A 26311-nucleotide genomic window follows, 5' to 3' on the forward strand; every position below is an offset into this window, starting at 1 on the left:
GTGCTGCCTAAGGAATCTTGGTGAATTCCTACAGTGCATCTTGTAGATGGTACACACTGTTGTCATTGTTCACTGCTGGTGGAGGGAGTGAATGTTTGTGGATGGGGTGCCAATCAAGCGGCTTGCTTTGTCCTGGATGGTGTTGGGTTTCTTGGGGGTTGGAGCTGCACTCCTGCAGGCAAGTGGAGATCGTAAGTTTGGGGAGTCGGGAGGTGAGTTACTCACCGCCAGATTCCTAGCTTCTGACCTGCTCTTGTAGCCACAGTATTTATAAATAATATCACTTCCACATTTACTGCTAGAAAATAGCATGCAAGAGCTTCATGGTGGCCGATTAGTAAATGGGGAAGTGCAACCTGACCTGGGTGTCATGGTGGAACAGTCGCTGAAGGTTGGCATGCAGGTGCAGCAGATGGTGAGGAAAGCTAATGGCCTTCATAGCAAGAGGATTTGAGTATAGGAGTAAGGATGTCTTGCTGCAGTTATACAGGGCCTTGGTGAGGTCACACCTTGAGTATTGTGTGCAGTTTTGGTCTCCTAGTTTGAGGATGGACATTCTTGCTGTTGAGGGAGTCCAGCGAAGGTTAGAACATAGAACATAGAAAGCCACAGCACAAACAGGCCCTTCGGCCCACAAGTTGCGCCGATCACATCCCCACCTCTAGGCCTATCTATAGCCCTCAATCCCATTAAATCCCATGTACTCATCCAGAAGTCTCTTAAAAGACCCCAACGAGTTTGCCTCCACCACCACCGACGTCAGCCGATTCCACTCACCCACCACCCTCTGAGTGAAAAACTTACCCCTGACATCTCCTCTGTACCTACCCCCCAGCACCTTAAACCTGTGTCCTCTCGTAGCAACCATTTCAGCCCTTGGAAATAGCCTCTGAGAGTCTACCCTATCCAGACCTCTCAACATCTTGTAAACCTCTATCAGGTCACCTCTCATCCTTCGTCTCTTCAGTCTGGGTTCACCAGACTGATTCCCGGAATGGCAGGACTGACATATGAAGAGAGACTGGATCAACTGGGCTTGTACTCACTGGAATTTAGAAGAATGAGAGGGAATCTCATAGAAACATATAAAATCCTGATGGGACTGGACAGGCTGGATGCGGGAAGAATGTTCCTGATGTTGGGGAAGTCCAGAGCTAGGGGTCACAGTGTAAGAATAAGGGGTAAACCATTCAGGACTGAGATGAGGAAGAACTTCTTCACTCAGAGAGTTGTGAACCTGTGGAATTCTCTCCCACAGAAAGCTGTTGGGGCCAGTTCATTAGATATGTTGAAGAGGGAGCTGGACGTGGCCCTTGTGGCTGAAGGGATCAAGAGGTCTGGAGAGAAAGTGCATGATCAGCCATGATCATATTGAATGGTGGTGCAGGCTCGAAGGGCCGAATGGCCTCCTCCTGCACCTATTTTCTGTTTCTATGTCTCTGTTGCTGCATTAATGTTCTACAGATGATACACACAGCTGCCACTATGCATGTGTTATAGACTGCATCAAATTCTTTGAACTTCCTCCCTAACAGCACTGTGGGTGTACCTACACCACAGGGACTGCAGCGTTTTAAGAAGACAGCTAACCACCACCTTCTCAATACATGGAGACGATGAAAGGAACATTGTGCTTCTCACCATCTGTCTCAGAATCTGATGCCTCTCGTGCTGCTTTCAGCTTCTCGTGCCAAACTCTCCCGCGTGGCCTGTGAATCGTATCGATATCGGTGTCCTTTGCTGCAACAAACAACATTTCACTGCAACAATTCACAAATTCACAATTCACAGATCCCCACTGTCCAGGAGAATCACAGATTCCCGCAGGACCGCGGGCAGCCAGGCGGGGGCTCGCGCGCAGCCAGGCGGGGGCTCGCGCGCAGCCAGGCGGGGGCTCGCGCGCAGCCAGGCGGGGGCTCGCGCGCAGCCAGGCGGGGGCTCGCGCGCAGCCAGGCGGGGGCTCGCGCACAGCCAGGCGGGGGCTCGCGCGCAGCCAGGCGGGGGCTCGCGCGCAGCCAGGCGGGGCTCAGGCGCAGCCAGGCGGGGCTCACGCGCAGCCAGGCGGGGCTCACGGGGCCGCGGGCTGAGGTTGCTTGCATTCTGCGCAATTATGTGGGACTCACCATAGATCTTCATGGTGGAAAGAATTGCATGCACCCTTTTCACTTCTTTGAAAGTGGCTCTGCGGGTGAGGAAGGGAATGCTTCGCAGACGGTTGTCGCTCCGGTCAAGGATGGGCTCTTTGCCGCTGAAGAAGATACTCTTGTTGTAGCTGGGAGCTCGGACGAAGATGGCACTGGCCACCCGCAGAGACTCTGACCAACTCGCCAACAATTCCTCAACATCCTACAACCAGGAACAAGAACAGGCCAAATGAGAAAACAAATCAATGTTCTGTTTTAATTACTGCATGCAACCATAATATACAGGAGGAAAGCCATTCAGCCCTTCACTCCATTGCTGCTGCTCCTCCCGCAGAGCACTACAAATACTTTCCACTTCAACTATTTATCCAATCCCCTTTTGAAAGTTCCTGTCAAAATTGCTTCCACCGCCCTTTCTGACAGCACCTTCCAGATCACCACACTTCATTGTGGAAAATTCTTATCGCGCGCCTCGCAGTCACAAGAGTACATTACTGAGGGAGCTCCGCGCAGTCACAAGAGTACATCACTGAGGGAGCTCCGCGCAGTCACAGAGTACATCACTGAGGGAGCTCCGCGCAGTCACAGAGTACATCACTGAGGGAGCTCCGCGCAGTCACAGAGTACATTACTGAGAGAGCTCCGCGCAGTCACAGAGTACATTACTGAGAGAGCTCCGCGCAGTCACAGGGTACATTACTGAGAGAGCTCCGCGCAGTCACAGAGTACATTACTGAGAGAGCTCCGCGCAGTCACAGAGTACATTACTGAGGGAGCTCCGCGCAGTCACAGAGTACATTACTGAGAGAGCTCCGCGCAGTCAGAGAGTACATCACTGAGGGAGCTCCGCGCAGTCACAGAGTACATCACTGAGGGAGCTCCGCGCAGTCACAGAATACATTACTGAGAGAGCTCCGCGCAGTCACAGAGTACATCACTGAGAGAGCTCCGCGCAGTCACAGAGTACATTACTGAGAGAGCTCCGCGCAGTCACAGAGTACATTACTGAGAGAGCTCCGCGCAGTCACAGAGTACATTACTGAGAGAGCTCCGCGCAGTCACAGAGTACATTACTGAGAGAGCTCCGCGCAGTCACAGAGTACATTACTGAGGGAGCTCCGCGCAGTCAGAGAGTACATTACTGAGAGAGCTCCGCGCAGTCACAGGGTACATTACTGAGGGAGCTCCGCGCAGTCAGAGAGTACATCACTGAGAGAGCTCCGCGCAGTCAGAGAGTACATTACTGAGAGAGCTCCGCGCAGTCACAGAGTACATCACTGAGAGAGCTCCGCGCAGTCACAGAGTACATTACTGAGAGAGCTCCGCGCAGTCACAGAGTACATTACTGAGAGAGCTCCGCGCAGTCACAGAGTACATTACTGAGGGAGCTCCGCGCAGTCACAGAGTACATCACTGAGGGAGCTCCGCGCAGTCACAGAGCACATTACTGAGAGAGCTCCGCGCAGTCACAGAGTACATTACTGAGGGAGCTCCGCGCAGTCACAGAGTACATTACTGAGAGAGCTCCGCGCAGTTACAGAGTACATTACTGAGAGAGCTCCGCGCAGTCACAGAGTACATTACTGAGAGAGCTCCGCGCAGTCACAGAGTACATTACTGAGGGAGCTCCGCACAGTCACAGAGTACATTACTGAGAGAGCTCCGCGCAGTCACAGAGTACATTACTGAGAGAGCTCCGCGCAGTCACAGAGTACATTACTGAGACAGCGCCGCGCAGTCACAGAGTACATTACTGAGAGAGCTCCGCGCAGTCACAGAGTACATTACTGAGGGAGCTCCGCGCAGTCACAGAGTACATTACTGAGAGAGCTCCGCGCAGTCACAGGGTACATCACTGAGAGAGCTCCGCGCAGTCACAGGGTACATCACTGAGAGAGCTCCGCGCAGTCACAGAGTACATTACTGAGAGAGCGCCTCGCAGTCACAGAGTACATCACTGAGGGAGCTCCGCGCAGTCACAGAGTACATCACTGAGAGAGCTCCGCGCAGTCACAGAGTACATTACTGAGAGAGCGCCTCGCAGTCACAGAGTACATCACTGAGGGAGCTCCGCGCAGTCACAGAGTTCATTACTGAGAGAGCGCCTCGCAGTCACAGAGTACATCACTGAGAGAGCTCTGCGCAGTCACAGAGTACATTACTGAGAGAGCTCCGCGCAGTCACAGAGTACATTACTGAGAGAGCGCCTCGCAGTCACAGAGTACATTACTGAGAGAGCTCCGCGCAGTCACAGAGTACATCACTGAGAGAGCTCCGCGCAGTCACAGAGTACATTACTGAGGGAGCTCCGCGCAGTCAGAGAGTACATTACTGAGAGAGCTCCGCGCAGTCACAGAGTACATTACTGAGAGAGCTCCGCGCAGTCACAGAGTACATCACTGAGGGAGCTCCGCGCAGTCACAGAGTACATTACTGAGGGAGCTCCGCGCAGTCAGAGAGTACATTACTGAGAGAGCTCCGCGCAGTCACAGAGTACATCACTGAGAGAGCTCCGCGCAGTCACAGAGTACATCACTGAGGGAGCTCCGCGCAGTCAGAGAGTACATCACTGAGAGAGCTCCGCGCAGTCACAGAGTACATTACTGAGGGAGCTCCGCGCAGTCACAGAGTACATTACTGAGAGAGCTCCGCGCAGTCACAGAGTACATTACTGAGAGAGCTCCGCGCAGTCACAGAGTACATTACTGAGGGAGCTCCGCGCAGTCACAGAGTACATTACTGAGAGAGCTCCGCGCAGTCACAGGGTACATTACTGAGAGAGCTCCGCGCAGTCACAGAGTACATCACTGAGGGAGCTCCGCGCAGTCACAGAGTACATTACTGAGAGAGCTCCGCGCAGTCACAGAGTACATTACTGAGAGAGCTCCGCGCAGTCACAGAGTACATTACTGAGAGAGCTCCGCGCAGTCACAGAGTACATTACTGAGAGAGCTCCGCGCAGTCACAGAGTACATTACTGAGACAGCGCCGCGCAGTCACAGAGTACATTACTGAGGGAGCTCCGCGCAGTCACAGAGTACATCACTGAGGGAGCTCCGCGCAGTCACAGAGTACATTACTGAGAGAGCTCCGCGCAGTCACAGAGTACATTACTGAGAGAGCTCCGCGCAGTCACAGAGTACATCACTGAGAGAGCTCCGCGCAGTCACAGAGTACATTACTGAGAGAGCTCCGCGCAGTCACAGAGTACATTACTGAGAGAGCGCCTCGCAGTCACAGAGTACATCACTGAGGGAGCTCCGCGCAGTCACAGAGTACATCACTGAGGGAGCTCCGCGCAGTCACAGAGTACATTACTGAGAGAGCGCCGCGCAGTCACAGAGTACATCACTGAGGGAGCTCCGCGCAGTCACAGAGTACATTACTGAGACAGCGCCGCGCAGTCACAGAGTACATCACTGAGAGAGCTCCGCGCAGTCACAGAGTACATCACTGAGAGAGCTCCGCGCAGTCACAGAGTACATCACTGAGAGAGCTCCGCGCAGTCACAGAGTACATTACTGAGAGAGCTCCGCGCAGTCACAGAGTACATTACTGAGGGAGCTCCGCGCAGTCACAGAGTACATTACTGAGAGAGCTCCGCGCAGTCAGAGAGTACATTACTGAGGGAGCTCCGCGCAGTCACAGAGTACATTACTGAGGGAGCTCCGCGCAGTCACAGAGTACATTACTGAGGGAGCTCCGCACAGTCACAGAGTACATTACTGAGAGAGCTCCGCGCAGTCACAGAGTACATTACTGAGGGAGCTCCGCGCAGTCACAGAGTACATTACTGAGAGAGCTCCGCGCAGTCACAGAGTACATCACTGAGAGAGCTCCGCGCAGTCACAAGAGTACATCACTGAGGGAGCGTCGCGCAGTCACAGAGTACATTACTGAGGGAGCTCCGCGCAGTCACAGAGTACATTACTGAGAGAGCTCCGCGCAGTCACAGAGTACATTACTGAGAGAGCTCCGCGCAGTCACAGAGTACATTACTGAGAGAGCTCCGCGCAGTCACAGAGTACATTACTGAGGGAGCTCCGCGCAGTCAGAGAGTACATTACTGAGAGAGCTCCGCGCAGTCACAGAGTACATCACTGAGGGAGCTCCGCGCAGTCACAGAGTACATTACTGAGGGAGCTCCGCGCAGTCACAGAGTACATTACTGAGAGAGCTCCGCGCAGTCACAGAGCACATTACTGAGAGAGCTCCGCGCAGTCACAGAGTACATTACTGAGGGAGCTCCGCGCAGTCACAGAGTACATTACTGAGAGAGCGTCGCGCAGTCACAGAGTACATTACTGAGACAGCGCCGCGCAGTCACAGAGTACATTACTGAGAGAGCTCCGCGCAGTCACAGAGTACATTACTGAGAGAGCTCCGCGCAGTCACAGAGTACATTACTGAGAGAGCTCCGCGCAGTCACAGAGTACATCACTGAGAGAGCTCCGCGCAGTCACAGAGTACATTACTGAGAGAGCTCCGCGCAGTCACAGAGTACATTACTGACAGAGCTCCGCGCAGTCACAGAGTACATTACTGAGACAGCGCCGCGCAGTCAGAGAGTACATTACTGAGAGAGCTCCGCGCAGTCACAGAGCACATTACTGAGAGAGCTCCGCGCAGTCACAGAGTACATTACTGAGGGAGCTCCGCGCAGTCACAGAGTACATTACTGAGACAGTGCCGCGCAGTCACAGAGTACATTACTGAGAGAGCTCCGCGCAGTCACAGAGTACATTACTGAGAGAGCTCCGCGCAGTCACAGAGTACATTACTGAGGGAGCTCCGCGCAGTCACAGAGTACATTACTGAGACAGTGCCGCGCAGTCACAGAGTACATTACTGAGAGAGCTCCGCGCAGTCACAGAGTACATTACTGAGAGAGCTCCGCGCAGTCACAGAGTACATTACTGAGACAGTGCCGCGCAGTCACAGAGTACATTACTGAGGGAGCGCCGCGCAGTCACAGAGTACATCACTGAGAGAGCTCCGCGCAGTCACAGAGTACATTACTGAGAGAGCTCCGCGCAGTCACAGAGTACATTACTGAGAGAGCTCCGCGCAGTCACAGAGTACATCACTGAGAGAGCTCTGCGCAGTCACAGAGTACATCACTGAGAGAGCTCTGCGCAGTCACAGAGTACATCACTGAGAGAGCTCCGCGCAGTCACAGAGTACATTACTGAGGGAGCTCTGCGCAGTCACAGAGTACATCACTGAGAGAGCTCTGCGCAGTCACAGAGTACATCACTGAGAGAGCTCCGCGCAGTCACAGAGTACATTACTGAGAGAGCTCCGCGCAGTCACAGAGTACATTACTGAGAGAGCTCCGCGCAGTCAGAGAGTACATTACTGAGAGAGCTCCGCGCAGTCACAGAGTACATTACTGAGAGAGCTCCGCGCAGTCACAGAGTACATTACTGAGAGAGCTCCGCGCAGTCAGAGAGTACATTACTGAGAGAGCTCCGCGCAGTCACAGAGTACATTACTGAGAGAGCTCCGCGCAGTCACAGAGTACATCACTGAGAGAGCTCTGCGCAGTCACAGAGTACATCACTGAGAGAGCTCCGCGCAGTCACAGAGTACATTACTGAGAGAGCTCCGCGCAGTCACAGAGTACATTACTGAGAGAGCTCCGCGCAGTCAGAGAGTACATTACTGAGCGAGCTCCGCGCAGTCACAGAGTACATTACTGAGAGAGCTCCGCGCAGTCACAGAGTACATTACTGAGGGAGCTCCGCGCAGTCACAGAGTACATCACTGAGGGAGCGCCGCGCAGTCACAGAGTACATCACTGAGAGAGCTCCGCGCAGTCACAGGGTACATTACTGAGGGAGCTCCGCGCAGTCACAGAGTACATCACTGAGAGAGCTCCGCGCAGTCACAGAGTACATCACTGAGAGAGCTCCGCGCAGTCACAGAGTACATTACTGAGGGAGCTCCGCACAGTCACAGAGTACATTACTGAGAAAGCGCCGCGCAGTCACAGAGTACATTACTGAGGGAGCTCCGCGCAGTCACAGAGTACATTACTGAGGGAGCGCCGCGCAGTCACAGAGTACATCACTGAGAGAGCTCCGCGCAGTCACAGAGTACATTACTGAGGGAGCTCCGCGCAGTCACAGAGTACATTACTGAGAGAGCTCCGTGCAGTCACAGGGTACATTACTGAGGGAGCTCCGCGCAGTCACAGAGTACATTACTGAGGGAGCTCCGCGCAGTCACAGAGTACATTACTGAGACAGCGCCGCGCAGTCAGAGTACATTACTGAGGGAGCTCCGCGCAGTCACAGAGTACATTACTGAGAGAGCTCCGCGCAGTCACAGAGTACATTACTGAGGGAGCTCCGCGCAGTCACAGAGTACATTACTGAGAGAGCGCCGCGCAGTCACAGAGTACATTACTGAGGGAGCTCCGCGCAGTCACAGAGTACATTACTGAGAGAGCGTCGCGCAGTCACAGAGTACATTACTGAGACAGCGCCGCGCAGTCACAGAGTACATTACTGAGGGAGCTCCGCGCAGTCACAGAGTACATTACTGAGGGAGCGCCGCGCAGTCACAGAGTACATCACTGAGAGAGCTCCGCGCAGTCACAGAGTACATTACTGAGGGAGCTCCGCGCAGTCACAGAGTACATTACTGAGAGAGCTCCGTGCAGTCACAGGGTACATTACTGAGGGAGCTCCGCGCAGTCACAGAGTACATTACTGAGGGAGCTCCGCGCAGTCACAGAGTACATTACTGAGACAGCGCCGCGCAGTCACAGAGTACATTACTGAGGGAGCTCCGCGCAGTCACAGAGTACATTACTGAGAGAGCTCCGCGCAGTCACAGAGTACATTACTGAGGGAGCTCCGCGCAGTCACAGAGTACATTACTGAGAGAGCGCCGCGCAGTCACAGAGTACATTACTGAGACAGTGCCGCGCAGTCACAGAGTACATTACTGAGAGAGCTCCGCGCAGTCACAGAGTACATTACTGAGAGAGCTCCGCGCAGTCACAGAGTACATTACTGAGAGAGCTCCGCGCAGTCACAGAGTACATTACTGAGACAGTGCCGCGCAGTCACAGAGTACATCACTGAGGGAGCTCCGCGCAGTCACAGGGTACATTACTGAGACAGCGCCGCGCAGTCACAGGGTACATTACTGAGGGAGCTCCGCGCAGTCACAGAGTACATTACTGAGACAGCGCCGCGCAGTCACAGAGTACATTACTGAGGGAGCTCCGCGCAGTCACAGAGTACATTACTGAGAGAGCTCCGCGCAGTCACAGAGTACATTACTGAGGGAGCTCCGCACAGTCACAGAGTACATTACTGAGAGAGCTCCGCGCAGTCACAGAGTACATTACTGAGAGAGCGCCGCGCAGTCACAGAGTACATTACTGAGGGAGAGTACAGACTAGTGAGCTTGTGCATGACCAGTTGGCTGGAGTGAGGGTATCAGAAATTTGGAGCTGAGTGGGTAACTATTGGTAAGTATTGGTAAGTTTTTCTCTTTTTTTCTCTTTAAAGTCAGTAGTTTGTTTTAAAGGTGAATAAGCAACTGACCCAGTTAGCTAAGTGGAAGTTATCTGTCAATCAACTGAAGCCTGATTCGGGCCTCAATAGGTGTGAACATTGAGGAATTTTAAAGTGGTGTGCGAGTCGTCCTAGCTCACCTCAGCTGTATATAAGACAGTGGTTTTAGCATGACTAGTGACCTGTTGTTCTGATGTTTATGAGCTCTTGCTGTGCATAAATTAGACACAGTCTTTCCAAATTACAACGGAGACCACACTTCAGGTGTACAGCATTAAGTGCAAAGTGGTTGGGACATCCTGACTGGTGCAAAGTGCTGGAGGAATGCATGTTTCTCTCAATTACAGTCAATGGGTGAGCCATGTGGTCTTTGCCAATGGGAGTGGATCTGGCACAAATATCCTGAGCTCACACAGGCAATCGAGGCGAGGGAGATTTACAAATCAGTGACCTTAACAAGAGCAGCTTCGTTGTAACGCCGGAGTGAAGCCCCAGCTGACTTTGGCGTTCGGCTTTGGTTCTGAGCATCCCTGGCGCCCTGGGCTACTCCACGCTTTGCCCGCACTGTGTATCGGTGAAACGTTTTATGGAGAACTGCTTCATTCCTGAGGGAGAGGAACAATCAGACCGAGCAATTAAAAACAACATAACATACAGCCCCAACAATATCCCCATCAAACACTCCAAGGACAGGTACAGCACGGGGTTAGATACAGAGTAAAACACCCTTTACACTGTCCCCATGGGTAACAGGGTTAGATACAATGTACACTGTACAATGGTGCTATTGCACCAACCAATAAGATCATGGCTGATCTGCAACCTTTAATCATTTTGATAAACCAATTTTACTGATCTCAGATTCAATCAGTCACCTTGGTTTGAGTGTGCTGGCCATAGTTTCAGCATTTGCAGATGACACAAACCTCAAAGTATTGTGAGTTGGGTGGGTTTTAGCCATGGATATCGGGCAGGCGCTTGTGCAGTGCTTTTGTCACTGGATTAGTAATCCAGAGATCCAGGGGACCCGGACTCACATCCAACCACGGCAGGTGGTGAGATTTTAATTCAATAAAAATTCAGCACCAGTGAGTGTCGACGATCTAGAACGCACTGCCTGATTGTGCTGAGGAGGCAGATTCAACTGAGGTATTCAAGAAAGCGTCGGATAATTATTCTCTCCACAAATGTTGCCACAACTATTAAATATTTCCAGCATTTTTATTTCATCCACCACTGAGTAAATTTCCAAGTCAGGTCAATAATTTGCCCTCAAGACCTGTAGGAGCCATTGCTCACACACGGAGTAAGAAGATGTCCTTTCAGTTTAAGTTTATTTATTAGTGTCACGAGTCGTCTTACATTAACACTGCAGTGAAGTTACTGTGAAAATCCCCTAGTCGCCACACTCTGGCGCCTGCTCAGGTAAACGGAGGGAGAATTTAGCACGGCCAATGCTTGTGGGAGGAAACTGGAACATCCAGAAGAAACCCACGCAGACACGGGGAGAAGGTGCAGACTCCGCACAGACAGTGACCCGAGCCAGGAATCGAACCCAGGTCCCTGCTACTGAAAAGCAGCAGTGCTAACCACCATGCCACTGTGGATGGAATAACAGTCATGCTAGAGCATTAGAACAGGAACAGGCCCTTCGGCCCATTATGTTGTGCTGGGCATGATGCTAAATTAAACTAATCCCTTCTGCCTGCCATTTGTCCATATCCCTCTATTCTTTGCATATTCATGTGCTTATCTAAAAGCCCCTTTTGCACCTGCCTGCACCACCAGCACGTTTCAGACACCTACCATTCTGCAAAAAACTTGCCCCTCACATCTCCTTTCAACTTTCCCCTTCCCACCTCAAGTGCATGCCCACTACTATTTGACATTTCAACTCTGGGAAAAAGATTCTGTCAACTTTATCTATGTATCTCAATTTTATAGACTTCTATCAGGTCTCCCCTCAATCTTTGCCGCTCCAGAGATAACAACCCTAAGTTTGCCCAGTCTCGCCTAATAGCCGATACCCTCTAATCCAGGCAGCATCCTGATTGTGCCTATCGAGCAGTGCATTAGCTGCTATTGCGGCCTTTGTAATCAGTTAGCACCAGAGCTGTCAAGCACACATTAAAACCAATTGTGGGTTTTAATCCTCAGTCAATGTTGGAGCCAGGCTACGTATCCATGTAACAAGTCTCAGCACAGGCTGTGCACCATTCAGCCCCTTTACCATGCGTGCCTGGCCATGCATAAACATCGAGAAAAATAGAGTTGCATTCTGAAATGAATCATCCGCCTACTCTGCCAGCTCCACAACCACCCCACCAAAAAAAACATCTGAGGGTGATCTTTGTGGGGATAGTGCAAATGTATATATATATTTTTTTATGTTTAAGGGGAATATTTAAAAATACAGCTTTATTCTACAGGCAGCCAATATGTCTGGTGGGAATGTAGGTCAGATGCTGGGAGAGCAGGATAATTACTCATTTCAGTCATATACTGTTTACTTAGGAGACTGCTAATGGATTTTTGTTTACAGATGAAGGTTTCCCCTGGGGTTTGTGATTGGGTTGACTGAAAGGGTCATGAGTTATCAAGTCAGGTGCTAAAGTGATGGGAGGAGCTAGGTTTGTAACAGAGGAAAAACTAGACTGTTGGAGGTCTGCTAAAGTCAGAAACATATGCAGCCTGCTCTTGAGAACGTTTCTCGCTCTCTACAATATATCTCTCAGTAATGTACTCTCTGACATTTTGTAGCAAGTATGCCTGGGTTTGCTAACTATATTTATTTAAAAGTGGTTTTGATCTGCTCAGGAATGGGGCTTATTTGGAACTGAAAGTCATAAGCTAGAAAGTAATGTTGCTTCCTTTCATTTTTAAGTATTGTTGAACTTTAATGGTTAAGTTGCTTCATTTGTTAGAGTTATAGTTTACTGATGACACCACGATAGTGGGTCAGATCTCAAACAATGAGATGGAGTAAAGGAAAGAGAGAGAGAATCTGGTGAACTGGCGCAAAGACAATAATTTCTCCCTCAATGTCAACAAAACAAAGGAGATTGTCATGACTTCAGGAAGCGTAAAGGAGAACATGCCCCTGTCTACATCAACGGGGACAAAGTGGAAATGGTCGAGAACTTCAAGTTTTTAGGTGTCCAGATCACCAGCAACCTGTCCTGGTCCCCCCCATGCCGACACTATAGTTAAGAAAACCCAACAACACCTCAACTTTCTCAGAAGACTAAGGAAATTTGGCATGTCCGCTACAACTCTCACCAACATTTATAGATGCACCATAGAAAGCATTCTTTCTGGTTGTATCACAGCTTGGTATGGCTCCTGCTCTGCCCAAGACCACAAGGAACTACAAAAGTTGTGAATGTAGCCCCATCCATCACTCAAACCAACCTCCCATCCATTGACACTGACTACACTTCCCGCTGCCTTGGAAAAGCAACCAGCATAATCAAGGACCCCACGGACCCAGACATTCTCTCTTCCACCTTTTTCTGTCAAGAAAATGATACAACAGTCTGAGACAAGTACCAACCGACTCAAGAACAACTTCTTCCCTGCTGCTGTCAGACTTTTGAATGGACCTACCTCACATTAAGTTGATCTTTCTCTACACCCTAGCTATGACTGTAACACTACATTCTGCATCTCTCCTTTCCTTCTCTATTCGCAGTATGCTGTCTGTATAGCGCGCAAGAAACAATACTTTTTACTGCACACTAATACATGTGACAATAAATCAAAGTTTGTTTCACTACAAAAGATCCAGGCTTTGTCAGTGGAATCATTCGGAGAGAAATATCCTATCCTCATAATTATGCCAAAAGAAAAATTGTTGCATTCTTAATGTAACTTAGGGTTCAAGTTGAGGATCTTAACATCCTCCACCCATTACCTTGCACTTCGACTGTCACCTGGTCTTGTACTTACCCCTGAAAGACAGCTCCAGCAAAATGCCCGCCTCCCGTCATCAGGATGACCCAGATAGTTTGAGGATTGAGGCTGAGCAGTGATGACAGGAGACTGTCTTCGTCCTCGTCCTCCCCGAGATCCTGTGGAAACAAAGGGACTGTCATCATTACCGGCATATTGTACAAGACCCGGAAACTCTCCCCACTGGCTACTCAAATTGCAGCCTGTGCATCTCAACATTACCGCACAACCGGACCAGCCCCACCCCGGGCACAACCGGACCGCTCCCGCCCCGGGCACAACCGGACCGCCCCTGTGCCAGAAACATCGCTAGGAAACCCAGCCAGAGTAAGAGCGAAGATAAAAATCCAGCTCTCCCCACACTGAAGCCCTTGAAGTACAGACAGAGGGATTGGCTGTTAGCACCCCATGCCACCACTCCCTCTGTACTACACTGGGCTGAACTGCGATTTGAACATTACGATTCCGAGGTGAGGGTGCTACAACGAGCACTCAATTGGAGATGGAGAATAAATTCTCTCAGGTTCTGCATCACACTAAGTTAGTCTTTGAACATCTATCCTTTTAACAATTAGCAAATTTACCTCATCTGCCTTATTCCATTGGGTATTCCCAAACTCGATGGTAAACTAATAAAGATGGAAGTGGATACAGGGGCTGCCGTGTCATTGATATCTGACACAACCTATCACCTGAAGTTACAGTACTTGCCATTGAAACCATCAACTGTTATCCAACAGACATATACAGAAGAGGTTGTATCACTAAAAGGATACATTTGGGTAAAAGTGGAAGCGAATGGACAGACAGTGGCGTTGCCTCTCCATGTTGTCCGAGGGAAGTTTCCACCTTTATTCAGTGGACAATGGTTGGGAAAAATTAAACTCAACTGGAGCTGTAAATCAATTTGTCGATTGCAAGACTGACCGGCATCAACGTCTAGAAAAATACAAAAGTGTGTTTGAAAACTCACTGGGCTCAATGACAGGAGTTGATGTCCAACTCAAAATTAAGCCAAATAGTACGCCAAAATGTCTCAAAGGCAGAACAGTACCATACGCCATCAGACCAAAAGTCAAAACTAGAAAGACTAGTCTGAGCAGGAGTCATTGAACCAGTTACGACAAGTGATTGGGCTACATCAATCGTGCCTGTATTAAAACCTGATGGCTCAGTAAGCGTATGTGGAGCTTTCAAGACGATGATTAACCCAGTATTGTGCACTGATCAATATCCATTGCCGCTGATTGAAGACTTATTTGCTGAGCTATCCAGAAGCCAGAAGTTCAGTAAAATGGATCCATCACAAACGTACGTACAAATGGATGTGGCTGCAAGTTCACAACCGTTACTCACTATCGGGATACACAAAGGTCTGTTCCAATACCCAGAGACTGCCATTTGGGATAACATCTGCACCTGCACTACTCCAGAGATTCATGAATCAAATTCTGAGTGTGCTAAATAGTCTCTAGTATTATCCAGATGATCCTCATCACAGGTTCAAGTGAACAAGATCATTTGAAGAACTTGGAAGCTACAATGGGATGTCTGCAAAAAGATAATATCCAGGTCAAAAAGGAAAAGTGCGACTTTTTCAATACATCCATGAACTAGTTGGGTCATTTCATTGATAAAGATGGCTTCCATAAGAACAAAGAAAATTACAGCGCAGGAACAGGCCCTTCGGCCCTCCAAGCCTGCACCGACAATGCTGCCTGACTGAACTAAAACCCCCTACCCTTCCAGGGACCATATCCCTTCATTTCCATCCTATTCCTGTATTTGTCAAGACGCCCCTTAAAAGTCACTACTGTACCCCGCTTTCACTACCTCCTCCGGCAACGAGTCCCAGGCACGCACTACTCTGTGTAAAAAATCTGCCTCGTACATCTCGTTTAAACCTTGCCCCTTAAATCTGTGCCCCCTAGTAATTGACTCTTCGACCCTGGGAAAAAGCTTCTGACTATCCACTCTGTCCATGCCTCTCATAATCTTGTAGACTTCTATCAGGTTGCCCCTCAACCTCCATCGTTCCAGTGAGAACAAACCACGTTTCTCCAACCTCTCCTCATAGCTAATGCCCTCCATACCAGGCAACATCCTGGTAAATCTTTTCTGTACCCTCTCCAAAGCCTCCACATCCTTCTGGTAGTGTGGCAACCAGAATTGAACACTATATTCCAAGTGCGGCCTCACTAAGGTTCTATAAAGCTGCAACATGACTTGCCAATTTTTAAACTCAATGACCCGGCTGATGAAGGCAAGCATGCCGTATGCCTTCTTGACTACCTTCTCCACCTGCATTGCCACTTTCAGTGACCTGTGTACCTGTACATCCAGATCTCTCTGCCTATCAATACTCTTAAGAGTTCTTCCATTTACTGTATATTTCCTATCTGTATTAGACCTTTCAAAATGCATTACCTCACATTTGTATGGATTAAACTCCATCTGCTATCTCTCCGCCCAAGTCTCCAACTGATCTATATCCTGCTGTATGCTCTGATGGTCCTCATTGCTATCCGCAAATCCACCAACCTTTGTGTCGCCTGCAAACTTACTAATCAAACCAGTTACATTTTCCTCCAAATCATTCATATACATTACAAACAGCAAAGGTTCCAGTACTGATCCCTGAGGAACGCCACTTGTCACAGCCCTCCATTCATAAACACACCCTTCCAAGGAACTGAAAAAGATGATAGTAACTTTAGAAGCACCAGATCCTCAAGATGTGACTCAATGGCAATAATTTCTAGGATTAACTATTCCTGTAAATTTGTTCCAAGTTTAGGAATGCTATTGAAGTCAATACACACTTTGCTATGTGTCAAAAATGCACGAAACTGGATAAAAGAATGTGAAAGAGCTTATGAAGAGGTAAAAGAAACCTTAAAGAAGTCAGAGCTATTGGTCTACTTCAATCCCAGGCTGAAGCTACAACTTGCTTGTGAAGCATTGCCCTATGGGGTAGGTGCAGTTGTCTCCCACATGATACCCTCGGGAGAAGAGTGATCGATAGCCGTTGCTTCACAAACTCTCATCAGCGGCAGAAACTAATTATGTTCAGCTCGAAAAAGCAGCTTTGAGTATTAACTTCGGAGTAAGGAGATCTCATCACTATCTTTATGAGCCTCATTTTACATTTTTGACAGATTACCGACCCTTTGTGACAATCTTCAGGCCGTGTAAAGGTATTCCTTCTTTAGCAGCCTGGAGGTTAGAGATGGTCTTTGATATTATCAGCACACACTCATGATTAAATATTGGCAATCGCACCAACATGCGAACGCAAATGCCGTTACAAATCAACCAAGAACCTGGAGAAAACTTCACCATATTTCTCACAAGTAGATAGTGTACCTGTGACTTCATCTTAAGTTCAGACATACAGGAGAACCGACCCAGTGATGGGGAAGGTCATAGAAATGGTTCTAAAAGGAACAATGACAGAAGTACATTGTAAAACACAGGCCTCAAGCCTTACATCACAAGACTTGAGTTGACAGTCCAGAGTGGTGTATTATTGCAGGGAATCCGAGTGATTATTCCTCTGTGCCTGTGTGGAAGAATCCTTGAACAGCTACACAAGGGACATCAGGTGTGGTGAGAATGAAGGAACTGGCACATCGTTATTTTTGCTGGCTAGGATTAGATGCACAAATCAAACAAAGTGGGGCAATTCCAGTCCTCTGCAAAACTAAAAACACTCCCACACTACAACCCTTACATCCTTGAGAATGGCTGGAACAGCCACGGCAGAGAGTACACGCAAATTACACTGGCCCAATCAAGGCAAAATATTGCAGATGCCGGAATCTGAAACAAAAACAGAAACTGCTGGAAAATTTCAGCAGGCCTGACAGATTCTGGTGAAAATAGAGCCAATCTTTCAAATCTGGATAACCCTTCGTCAGAGCTGCCAGCAACAACTCATCAAGTCGGCTCCATACCATCCCTCTACTAATGGATTGGCTAAATGATTCGTAGAACTAAACACTCAATCAAGGCATCAAAGGACCAAAGGGGAACATTGTCAAGACGAGTAAATAACTTCTTGACATTGTACAGGAACACTGCACATGCAACAGAGTTCACCAGCAATGCTGGGTGGTACGGTGGCACAGTGGTTAGCACTGCTGCCTCACAGCGCCAGGGACCCGGGTTCAATTCCGGCCTCGGGTCACTGTCTGTGTGGAGTTTGCATGCTAAATTAACCCTTTGTGTGAGGGTGGGAAGGTTTGCAGGGTAAATACATGAGGTTACAGGGATTGCTGGTGCAAGTTCAATTGGCCAAATGGCCTCCTCCTGCATTGCAGGAATTCTATGATTCTATGAACATGGTGAGAGTTTACATGAAGTTTGAAAGTAACGTCGTTCAATCAGAAACTAGGCTCCTTAATCTAAACAAAAGAAACTGCGACGCAATCGAGCAATTTGGGCGTGGTAAATTGGGAAACTGTGGCAGGCAATGGCGAGCATTTAATGAATTGACTTATGATTAACAAATTTACATTCTTTTGAGGAACAAAAACACAGCGGCAAAGATGATTCAATCATAGCTAGCAAGAGAAGTTAAAGATTGTATTAGATTGAAGGAAGAGGATTATAAAGTTGCCAAAAGGAGTAATAACCCTCGGGTATATCCCCTCTCAGTATGGCCGTGATGTTTTCCCGAATCAAAAACGCAACTCCCCCTCCTCTCTTACCTCCTGGTCTATCTTTCCTCCAGCATCTGTACCCTGGAACATTGAGCTGCCAGTCCTGCTCCTCCCTTAGCCATGTTTCAGTAATTGCTATAATATCCCAGTCCCACGCACCCATCCATGCCCTGAGTTCATCTGTCTTGCCTGTCAGGCCTCTTGCATTGAAATAAATGCAGTTTAATCTGGACTTCCCTTGCTCTCTGTCTTGCTTTTGCCTGATCTGTCTGGTACTAGGATTATTGACGCTGCCTTTACTATTTAATGTACTCTTTAACTTCCGTGCTGTCCTCAACCTTCTCTTCTGTCTCCCTACTGCTTTGGCACCCCCCCATCCCTTTTCCTACCTACTTGTGACACTAATAAATAAGCTGTAAAACTTTAAGATGCATTAGCCATTTCTCATTGCATAACCTTTCTGAGCCGGGGCCCAGATCAGCTAGACAGTCAATATCTTTTCCCAAAGGTCGGGGAGTCTAAAACTAGAGGGCATAGGTTTAAGGTGAAAGGGGAGAGATACAAAAGTGTCCAGAGGGGAAATTTTCTCACACAGAGTTGTCTGGAACAAGCTGCCAGAGGTAACAGTAGAGGCGGGTACAATTTTGTCTTTTAAAAAGCATTTAGACAGTTACATGGGTAAGATGGGTATAGAGGGATACGGGCCAAATGCGGCAATTGGGATGAGCTGAGGTTTAAAAAAAAAAGGACGGCATGGACAAGGTGGGCCGAAGGGCCTGTTTCCATGCTGTAAACCTCTATGACTCTAGCCCAAACTCAAGTTACAAGCTCCTTTCATACTCTTGCAGGAGCTCGTCAACCAGGGAGAGAAAGATTTAAGATAATTTACACAATAAATGGAGGGGGAGATGCGGAATTTTTCACTGAGTTGAGATCTGGAATGTGCTGCCTGAAAGGCTGGTGGAAGCAGAGTTAATAAAACCTTTCAATAAAAATTATACTACTAATTGAAAAGGAAACCGGGGCCGTGGGGAAAATTTAGGAGTGAGGGCTGCGTTATGGGACTACCTGGATAGCTCTTTCTGTGCGCGGAGTGCAGATTTACCCCAGGTGTCCTGAGCCAATATTTCTCCCTTAACCAATATCACTAAACCAGAGTACCTAGTTATTATTGTATTGCTGCGTGGGATCTTACTGTGCACAAAGTGGATGTCCCATTAACAAAACGGTGACAATGCTGCAAGTATATTTCTTTAACTGTAAAGTACTGTGGAGAAGGTGATGATTCGGAGAAGCAGCAGGGCCGGTTCCGTACCTGTTTACCCTGCAGGACACAGCGATAGACAGAGAGATACTCGCCCTCCGTGTTCTGGAAGAGGACTCGGAGGGTCCGCCGACCGCTTTGTTTCTCCTGTTCAGGAGCTTCCTCATCCTCAGGACAGGGAACATTCGGGATATTGTGGCAAAGTAGTTGTTCAGGCTCAGTGTCAAAGTCAGAGGGTTCGGATTCAGAGCCGGAAATACTAGAGATCTCACCTGAAAGAGAACGCAATAGTCAAGATAGAAACTCAAAGCTAACACCGACTCGGAGGAGACAGAGGACGTATAGTATCAGAAAAGGAAACCAGAGCAACAATTCCACAACCCTATACACCAAACACTCCCAGGACAGGTACAGCATGGGGTTAGATACAGAGTAAAGCTCCCTCGACACTGTCCCCATCAAACACTCCCAGGACAGGTTCAACACGGGGTTAGATAGAGTAAAGCTCCCTCAACACTGTCCCCATCAAACACTCATAGGGCAGGTAAAGCACGGGGTTAAATACCGAGTAAATACCGAGGTGGTAGCGGAAGGGTCTTTTTCCGACTACCAGAGCAGGGCTCTGTATTGGGACCTCTGCTGTTTGTGATTTATATAAATGATCTGGAAGAAGGTGTAACTGGGGTGATCAGTAAGTTTGCGGACGACACAAAATTGGCAGGACTTGCAGATAGTGAGGAGCATTGTCAGAAGCTACAGAAGGATATAGATAGGCTGGAAATTTGGGCAAAGAAATGGCAGATGGAGTTCAATCCTGATAAATGCGAAGTGATGCATTTTGGTAGAAATAATGTAGGGATATATACGATAAATGGCAGAACCATAAAGGGTGTAGATACGCAGAGGGACCTGGGTGTGCAAGTCCACAGATCCTTGAAGGTTACGTCACAGGTGGAGAAGGTGGTGCAGAAGGCATATGGCATGCTTGCCTTTATAGGACGGGGCATAGAGTATAAAAGTTGGGGTCTGATGTTGCAGATGTATAGAACGCTGGTTCGGCCGCGTTTGGAATACTGCGTCCAGTTCTGGTCACCACACCACCAGAAGGACGTGGAGGCTTTGGAGAGAGTACAGAGGAGGTTTACCAGGATGTTGCCTGGTATGGAGGGGCTTAGTTATGAGGAGAGATTGGGTAAACTGGGGTTGTTCTCCCTGGAAAGACGGAGGATGAGGGGAGACTTAATAGAGGTGTATAAAATTATGAAAGGCATAGATAGGGTGAACGGTGGGAAGCTTTTCCCCAGGTCGGTGGTGACGTTCACGAGGGGTCATAGGTTCAAGGTGAAGGGGGGGGAGGTTTAACACAGATATCAGAAGGACGTATTTTACACAGAGGGTGCTGGGGGCCTGGAATGCGCTGCCAGGCAAGGTGGTGGAGGCGGACACACTGGGAACGTTTAAGACTTATCTAGACAGCCATATGAACGGAGTGGGAATGGAGGGATACAAAAGAATGGTCTAGTTTGGACCAGGGAGCGGCGCGGGCTTGGAGGGCCGAAGGGCCTGTTCCTGTGCTGTATTGTTCTTTGTAAAGCTCCATCTACATTGTCTCCATCAAACACTCCTAGGACAGGTACAGCACCGGGTTAGATACAGAGTAAAGCTCCCTCTACACTGTCCCCATCAAACAGTCCCAAGACAGGTACAGCACAGGGTTAGATACAGAGTAAAGCTCCCTCTCCACTGTCCCCCATCAAACAGTCCCAGGACAGGTACAGCACAGGGTTAGATACAGAGTAAAGCTCTCTGCTCCATTTCCTGGGTGCTAAAATAAACTCTGTCTAAATCTAGTTTGAGTTGAAAATGTGGTACCTGCTATTTTCTCAAAGCTCTCTGTGCTGACTGGTTGAGCTCCAAGGAGCCTTTGTCTTAGGTTAAACCTGTGCCAATCCAGTTTGTAGTGCTCGGTCTAGACAGAGAGAGAGGGAGCTGTGTTAAATGAACAAAGTGTTGATGCAGCACATTTAATATGAGAGTATCCAATCTCCTTTCTGAACTCCACTTTCAAGTATTCCTTCATTTGGAACGCTTGATTCCGGGTTTCGGTGTGTGGAGTTTGCATGTTCTCCCCATGTCTGCGTGGGTTTCCTCCAGGTGCTTTAGTGTCCTCCCATAGTCCAAAGATGTGCAGGTTCGGTTGATTGAGCATGTTAAATTGCCCCTTAGGGAGATTAGCAAGGTAAATACGTGGAGTTATGGGGTAAACTTGGGTAAGAGTCAGTGCAGACTTGATGAACCATAATGACCTCCTTCTGCACTGTTCGGATTCAGTGATTCTATGCATGTCCGTCAATTTTGTACACCTCTATTCCCACTCAGCCTTCTCTGCTCCAAGAAAAACAACCACAGCCTAACCAGCCTCTACTCATAAGATAATCCACCCACCCCAGAACTAGTCTGGTAAACCTTTGTTACACTCTTTCTATGGCAATTATATCCTTTCTTAGGCAAGGAAACCAAGGCATTAAAAAAAATTGTTTTATGGGCTGTGAGTGTTACTGGCAAGGCCAGAATTTGTTGTTCAGTCCAGTTGCCCTCGAACTGATAACTGCCCGCCCGAAATGGCCGACCAAGGTAAGAGTCAGCATGTGGCAATCACATATAGGCCAGATTGGGTAAGGATGGCAGATTTCCTTTCCTAAAGACTTTAGCAAATCTGATGGGCTTTTACAACAATCGATAGCCACCATTACTGAGACTAACTTTATATTCTAGATTTTAATTAATTAAATTAAAATTTCACCAACTGTCGTGCTGGGATTTGAATCCTTCCCCCCAGAGCATTAACCTGGGCATCTGGATTATTAGTCAGATAACATTACCACTGCACCACCTACTCTCCTGATAGAGAGAATTGTGCACAATAATCTTGATGTGGTCTCACCAAGGCACTATACAAATGTAGCAAGCCCTCTTTACTCCTGAACACAAATGATGAAAGCCAATGTCCCGTTCGCCTTCCTAATTGTTTGCTGCAGCTGCATACCAGCTTTTAGTGACTCCTGAACACGGATACCCAGATCCCTCTGGACACCCGCACTTCCCAATCTCCCACCATTTAAGAAATACTCTGCCTTTCTGTTCTTTCTACCAAAGTGGATCATTTCACACTTACTCAGGTAATCTTTTAGCTGCCATGTTCTTCCCCTTGCTCTTAGCCTGCCCAAATCCTTGCATCTTCTTCACAACTTACATTCCCACCTAGTTTTCTGTCATCAGCAAATTTGGAAATATTACATTTAGTCCCACATCCAAAATATTTATATGGATAGTGAACATCTGTGGCCTCAGCACTGATCCGTGCAAGGGGGCAGTGGCATAGTGGTATTGTCACTGGGCTAATAATCCAGAGACCCAGGATAATGCTCTGGGGGCCTGGGTTCGAATCCCACCATGACAGGTGGTAAAATCTGAATTGAATAAAAATCTGGATGAAACCACTGTCGTAAAATCTCTTCTGGTTCACTCAAGTCCTTTAGTCACCCACAGCCGAAAATTCCTTTAGGGACGAAAACCTGCTGTCATCACCTGATCTGGTCTACATGTGACTCCAGACCCACAGCAATGTGATTGACTCTTAACTGCTCCCTCAAGGGGCAATGAGGGCCCAGCCAGCAACACCCACATCCCATTAAAGAATAAAAAACCCCCACTAGTAACAGCCTGCTATCATTCATTGCCACACTTTTTTCCTGCGTTGTTCACCAATTCTCCATCCAAAGCAGTTTATTCTCCCAATCCCAATGATCACTAATTATTTTTGTGAACCTTCTGCGTGGGACCTTACGGAAAGCCTTGTGAATATCCAAATACACTCCATCCACTGGTTCAACGGTACAAGTAACATTCTTAAAAACCTCCCAGCGGGTTTGTCAAACATGATTTCCTTACATTCATCCAGATTAACTCTGCCCAATCACACTGTTATATTCCAGCTGTCCAGTTATCACATCCTTTATAAAAGAATCCAACATTTTGCCTACTCCTGACCTCACACTAACAGGTCTGTAGTTACATTTTCTCTCTCCCTCCCTTCTTAAACAGTTACATTTGCTATTTCCCAGTCAGCAGGAACCTTTCCAGAACCTAAGGATTTTGAAAGCTCACCATCAATAATATCTACTATCTCTATAGCCACCTCCTTCAACACACTGGCTCAAATGACCCAGGAGATTTATCAACATTTAATCCAATTAACTTTGAGTATTACCTCTTTATTAATAATTATTTATTTCTGTTTGTCAAGGTCCTTGATTCCCTTCTATCTCTGGGACGTTTTCTGTTACTTCCTTTGTGAAGACGGACACAAAGGAGTTGCTTAGTTTCCCTGCAATTTCCCTAGTCTCCATTATAAATTCTCCTGTCTCTGCTATAGTGGAAAAATATTTGTCCTTGCTAATCTTTTCCTTTTCATATACATGGCACAGTGGTTAGCACTGCTGCCTCACAGCGCCAGGGACCTGGGTTCAATTCCGGCCTCGGGTGACTGCCTGTGTGGAATCTGCACGTTCTCCCTGTGTCTGTGTGGGTTTCCCTCGGGTGCTCCAGTTTCCTCCCACACTCCAAAGATGTGAAAGTTAGGTGGATTGGCCTTGGTAAATTGCCCCTTAGTGCCCCAAGATGTGTGGATTCACCATGGTTCAGAGTAACGGGGATGGGCGGGACTGGGTGGGATGCTTGGTCGGAGTTAGTGCAGACATGATGGACTGAAAGGCCTCTTTCTGCACAATAGGGAACAGCCCAGAGTCTGTGTGTTAATCAAATTAAAAGAATCCCACTATTTGGTAGCTCATCACCTGGGGTAACTGTGGAGAACACACAGCCCATTGCTTGGGGTAACAAGCCATCGTCATTTGATCTTTACCTGGTCTTCTCGGTTGTCGAAGTTGCACTGACATGTGGAGCACCACATCTTGTCAGAAATCTCGAGCACAGCCTGTCCTCCAGTGACATCATCCTCTACATCGCAAATGAATCAATTAGTTTAATACAAAATTTACATATTTCATAGAATATGCAGCAATCCACAGCTATTCAGCCCTTCAACTCTGCACTGGCACTTTACACTGCAATGTACAAAGTCCCATTCCCCCAACCACTGTATTTCTTTCTCCTACAAGTATTTATCCATTTACTATTGAAGAAAATGATTGACTCTGTGTCCATCACTCTGTCAGTTAGCACATTCCCAATTCCAGCCACTCAACGTAAATAAGTTATTCATGTTGTCTCTGGCACTTTTGCAAATCACCTTAAATTTGTTCCCTCCAGTTCTCAACTCCCCAGACACCAAAAAAGTTTCTCTTTACTTAGGCCAACTAAATCCTTTAGTGATTTTAAATACCTTTATAAAATCTCATCTTCTCGGCTCTAACTAAAACCTGCCAAATTATACAATCCATGTCAACACAGTGAAATGTATTGTTTACTGATGGAACAAAGTGAGATGGGAAATTAAGTGGGGCTAAAGGATGAAGGGATGGGTGGGGGGGAAAGGGAGGCAGGATCAGGGTATTGAATTTGATGATCAGCCATGATTAGAATGAATGTGGAGCAGGCTCAAATGGTCTCCTCCGGCTTCTATTTTCTTGGTTCCTGTGTCAGTGATGAGAAGGTCACAAAGAGGATACAGAGGGAGACACAAACTGGGAAAGGGCACGAGGATGGCAGATCTTACAATGCAACAAAATACAAAGATATCAGTTGTGCAGAATAAATCCAAGAGGCAGCAAGTGTTTTAAATGATGAAAGAATGGAACATGTGTGTGTTCAGGGGAATCTGGGTGTCCTTTCAAAGAGTTCCTTCTGCACTGTAGGGATTCTATGTGGAGTTTGCATGTTCTCCTCGTGTCTGCATGGGTTTCCTCTGGGTGCACCGGTTTCCTCCCAAAGGTGTACGGGCAAGGTTGACTGGCTATCGTAAATTATCCTAGTGTCAGAGGGATGCGCAGGATAAAGTTAGTTCAGTTAAAGTTTATTTATTAGTGTCAGAAGTAGGCTTCCATTGACTCAGCAATGAAGTTACTGTGGAAATCCCCTAGTTGCCACACTTTGGTGCCTGTTCGGGTACAGTGAGGGAGGATTTAGCATGGCCAATACATCTATGATGTGGAGATGCCGGCGTTGGACTGGGGTAAACACAGTAAGAAGTTTAACAACACCAGGTTAAAGTCCAACAGGTTTATTTGGTAGCAAAAGCCACACAAGCTTTCAGAGCTGCAAGCCCCTTCTTCCTACATCTAACCAGGATGTCCTTGGGACTGTGGGAGGAAACTGGAGCACCCAAAGGAAACCCACGCAGAAACGGGGAGAACGTGCAAACTCCGCACAGACAGTGATCCAAGCCAGGAATCGAAACTGGGTCCCTGACGCTGTGAGGCTGCAGTGCTAACCATTGCTGGGGGTGAGATGCTGTGTCAGTGGGTGCAGGCTTCCCGACTGCAGGGAGTGTGACTGTATTCACTCAGCCATAGCTTGGTGCGGGTTTATCTTGAGAGAAGGGAAGGGAAGGGTGGAGGGCGGGGGAGGAGGGATTGTGGGGATTGTGGGGAGGGGGGGGATTGTGGGGAGGGGGGGGATTGTGGGGAGGGGGGGGATTGTGGGGAGGGGGGGGATTGTGGGGAGGGGGGGGATTGTGGGGAGGGGGGGGATTGTGGGGAGGGGGGGGATTGTGGGGAGGGGGGGGATTGTGGGGAG

General features: G+C 48.3%; 1 protein-coding gene across 2 annotated transcripts in view; it reads right to left on the minus strand.

Moving 5' to 3' along the window:
• The window catches only part of ankzf1 (ankyrin repeat and zinc finger peptidyl tRNA hydrolase 1), a 62146-nt gene that overhangs the window by 35110 nt on the left and 725 nt on the right, over nucleotides 1–26311 (minus strand). For both annotated transcript variants that reach the window (XR_013499478.1, XM_078227764.1), the window contains exons 2-8: nucleotides 24480–24574; nucleotides 21428–21524; nucleotides 19607–19827; nucleotides 13625–13746; nucleotides 10128–10281; nucleotides 2124–2346; nucleotides 1642–1740 (exon numbers count right to left, since the gene is read on the minus strand). Coding sequence is in view for 1 of the 2 variants with exons in the window: in XM_078227764.1 (XP_078083890.1) it covers nucleotides 1642–1740; nucleotides 2124–2346; nucleotides 10128–10281; nucleotides 13625–13746; nucleotides 19607–19827; nucleotides 21428–21524; nucleotides 24480–24574 (1011 nt within the window). In the remaining variant the exon portion in view is untranslated. The remainder of the gene's footprint in view (nucleotides 1–1641; nucleotides 1741–2123; nucleotides 2347–10127; nucleotides 10282–13624; nucleotides 13747–19606; nucleotides 19828–21427; nucleotides 21525–24479; nucleotides 24575–26311) is intronic.

This window comes from Mustelus asterias, chromosome 14 (genome assembly GCF_964213995.1).
Source record: "Mustelus asterias chromosome 14, sMusAst1.hap1.1, whole genome shotgun sequence".
Lineage (NCBI taxonomy): Eukaryota > Metazoa > Chordata > Chondrichthyes > Carcharhiniformes > Triakidae > Mustelus > Mustelus asterias.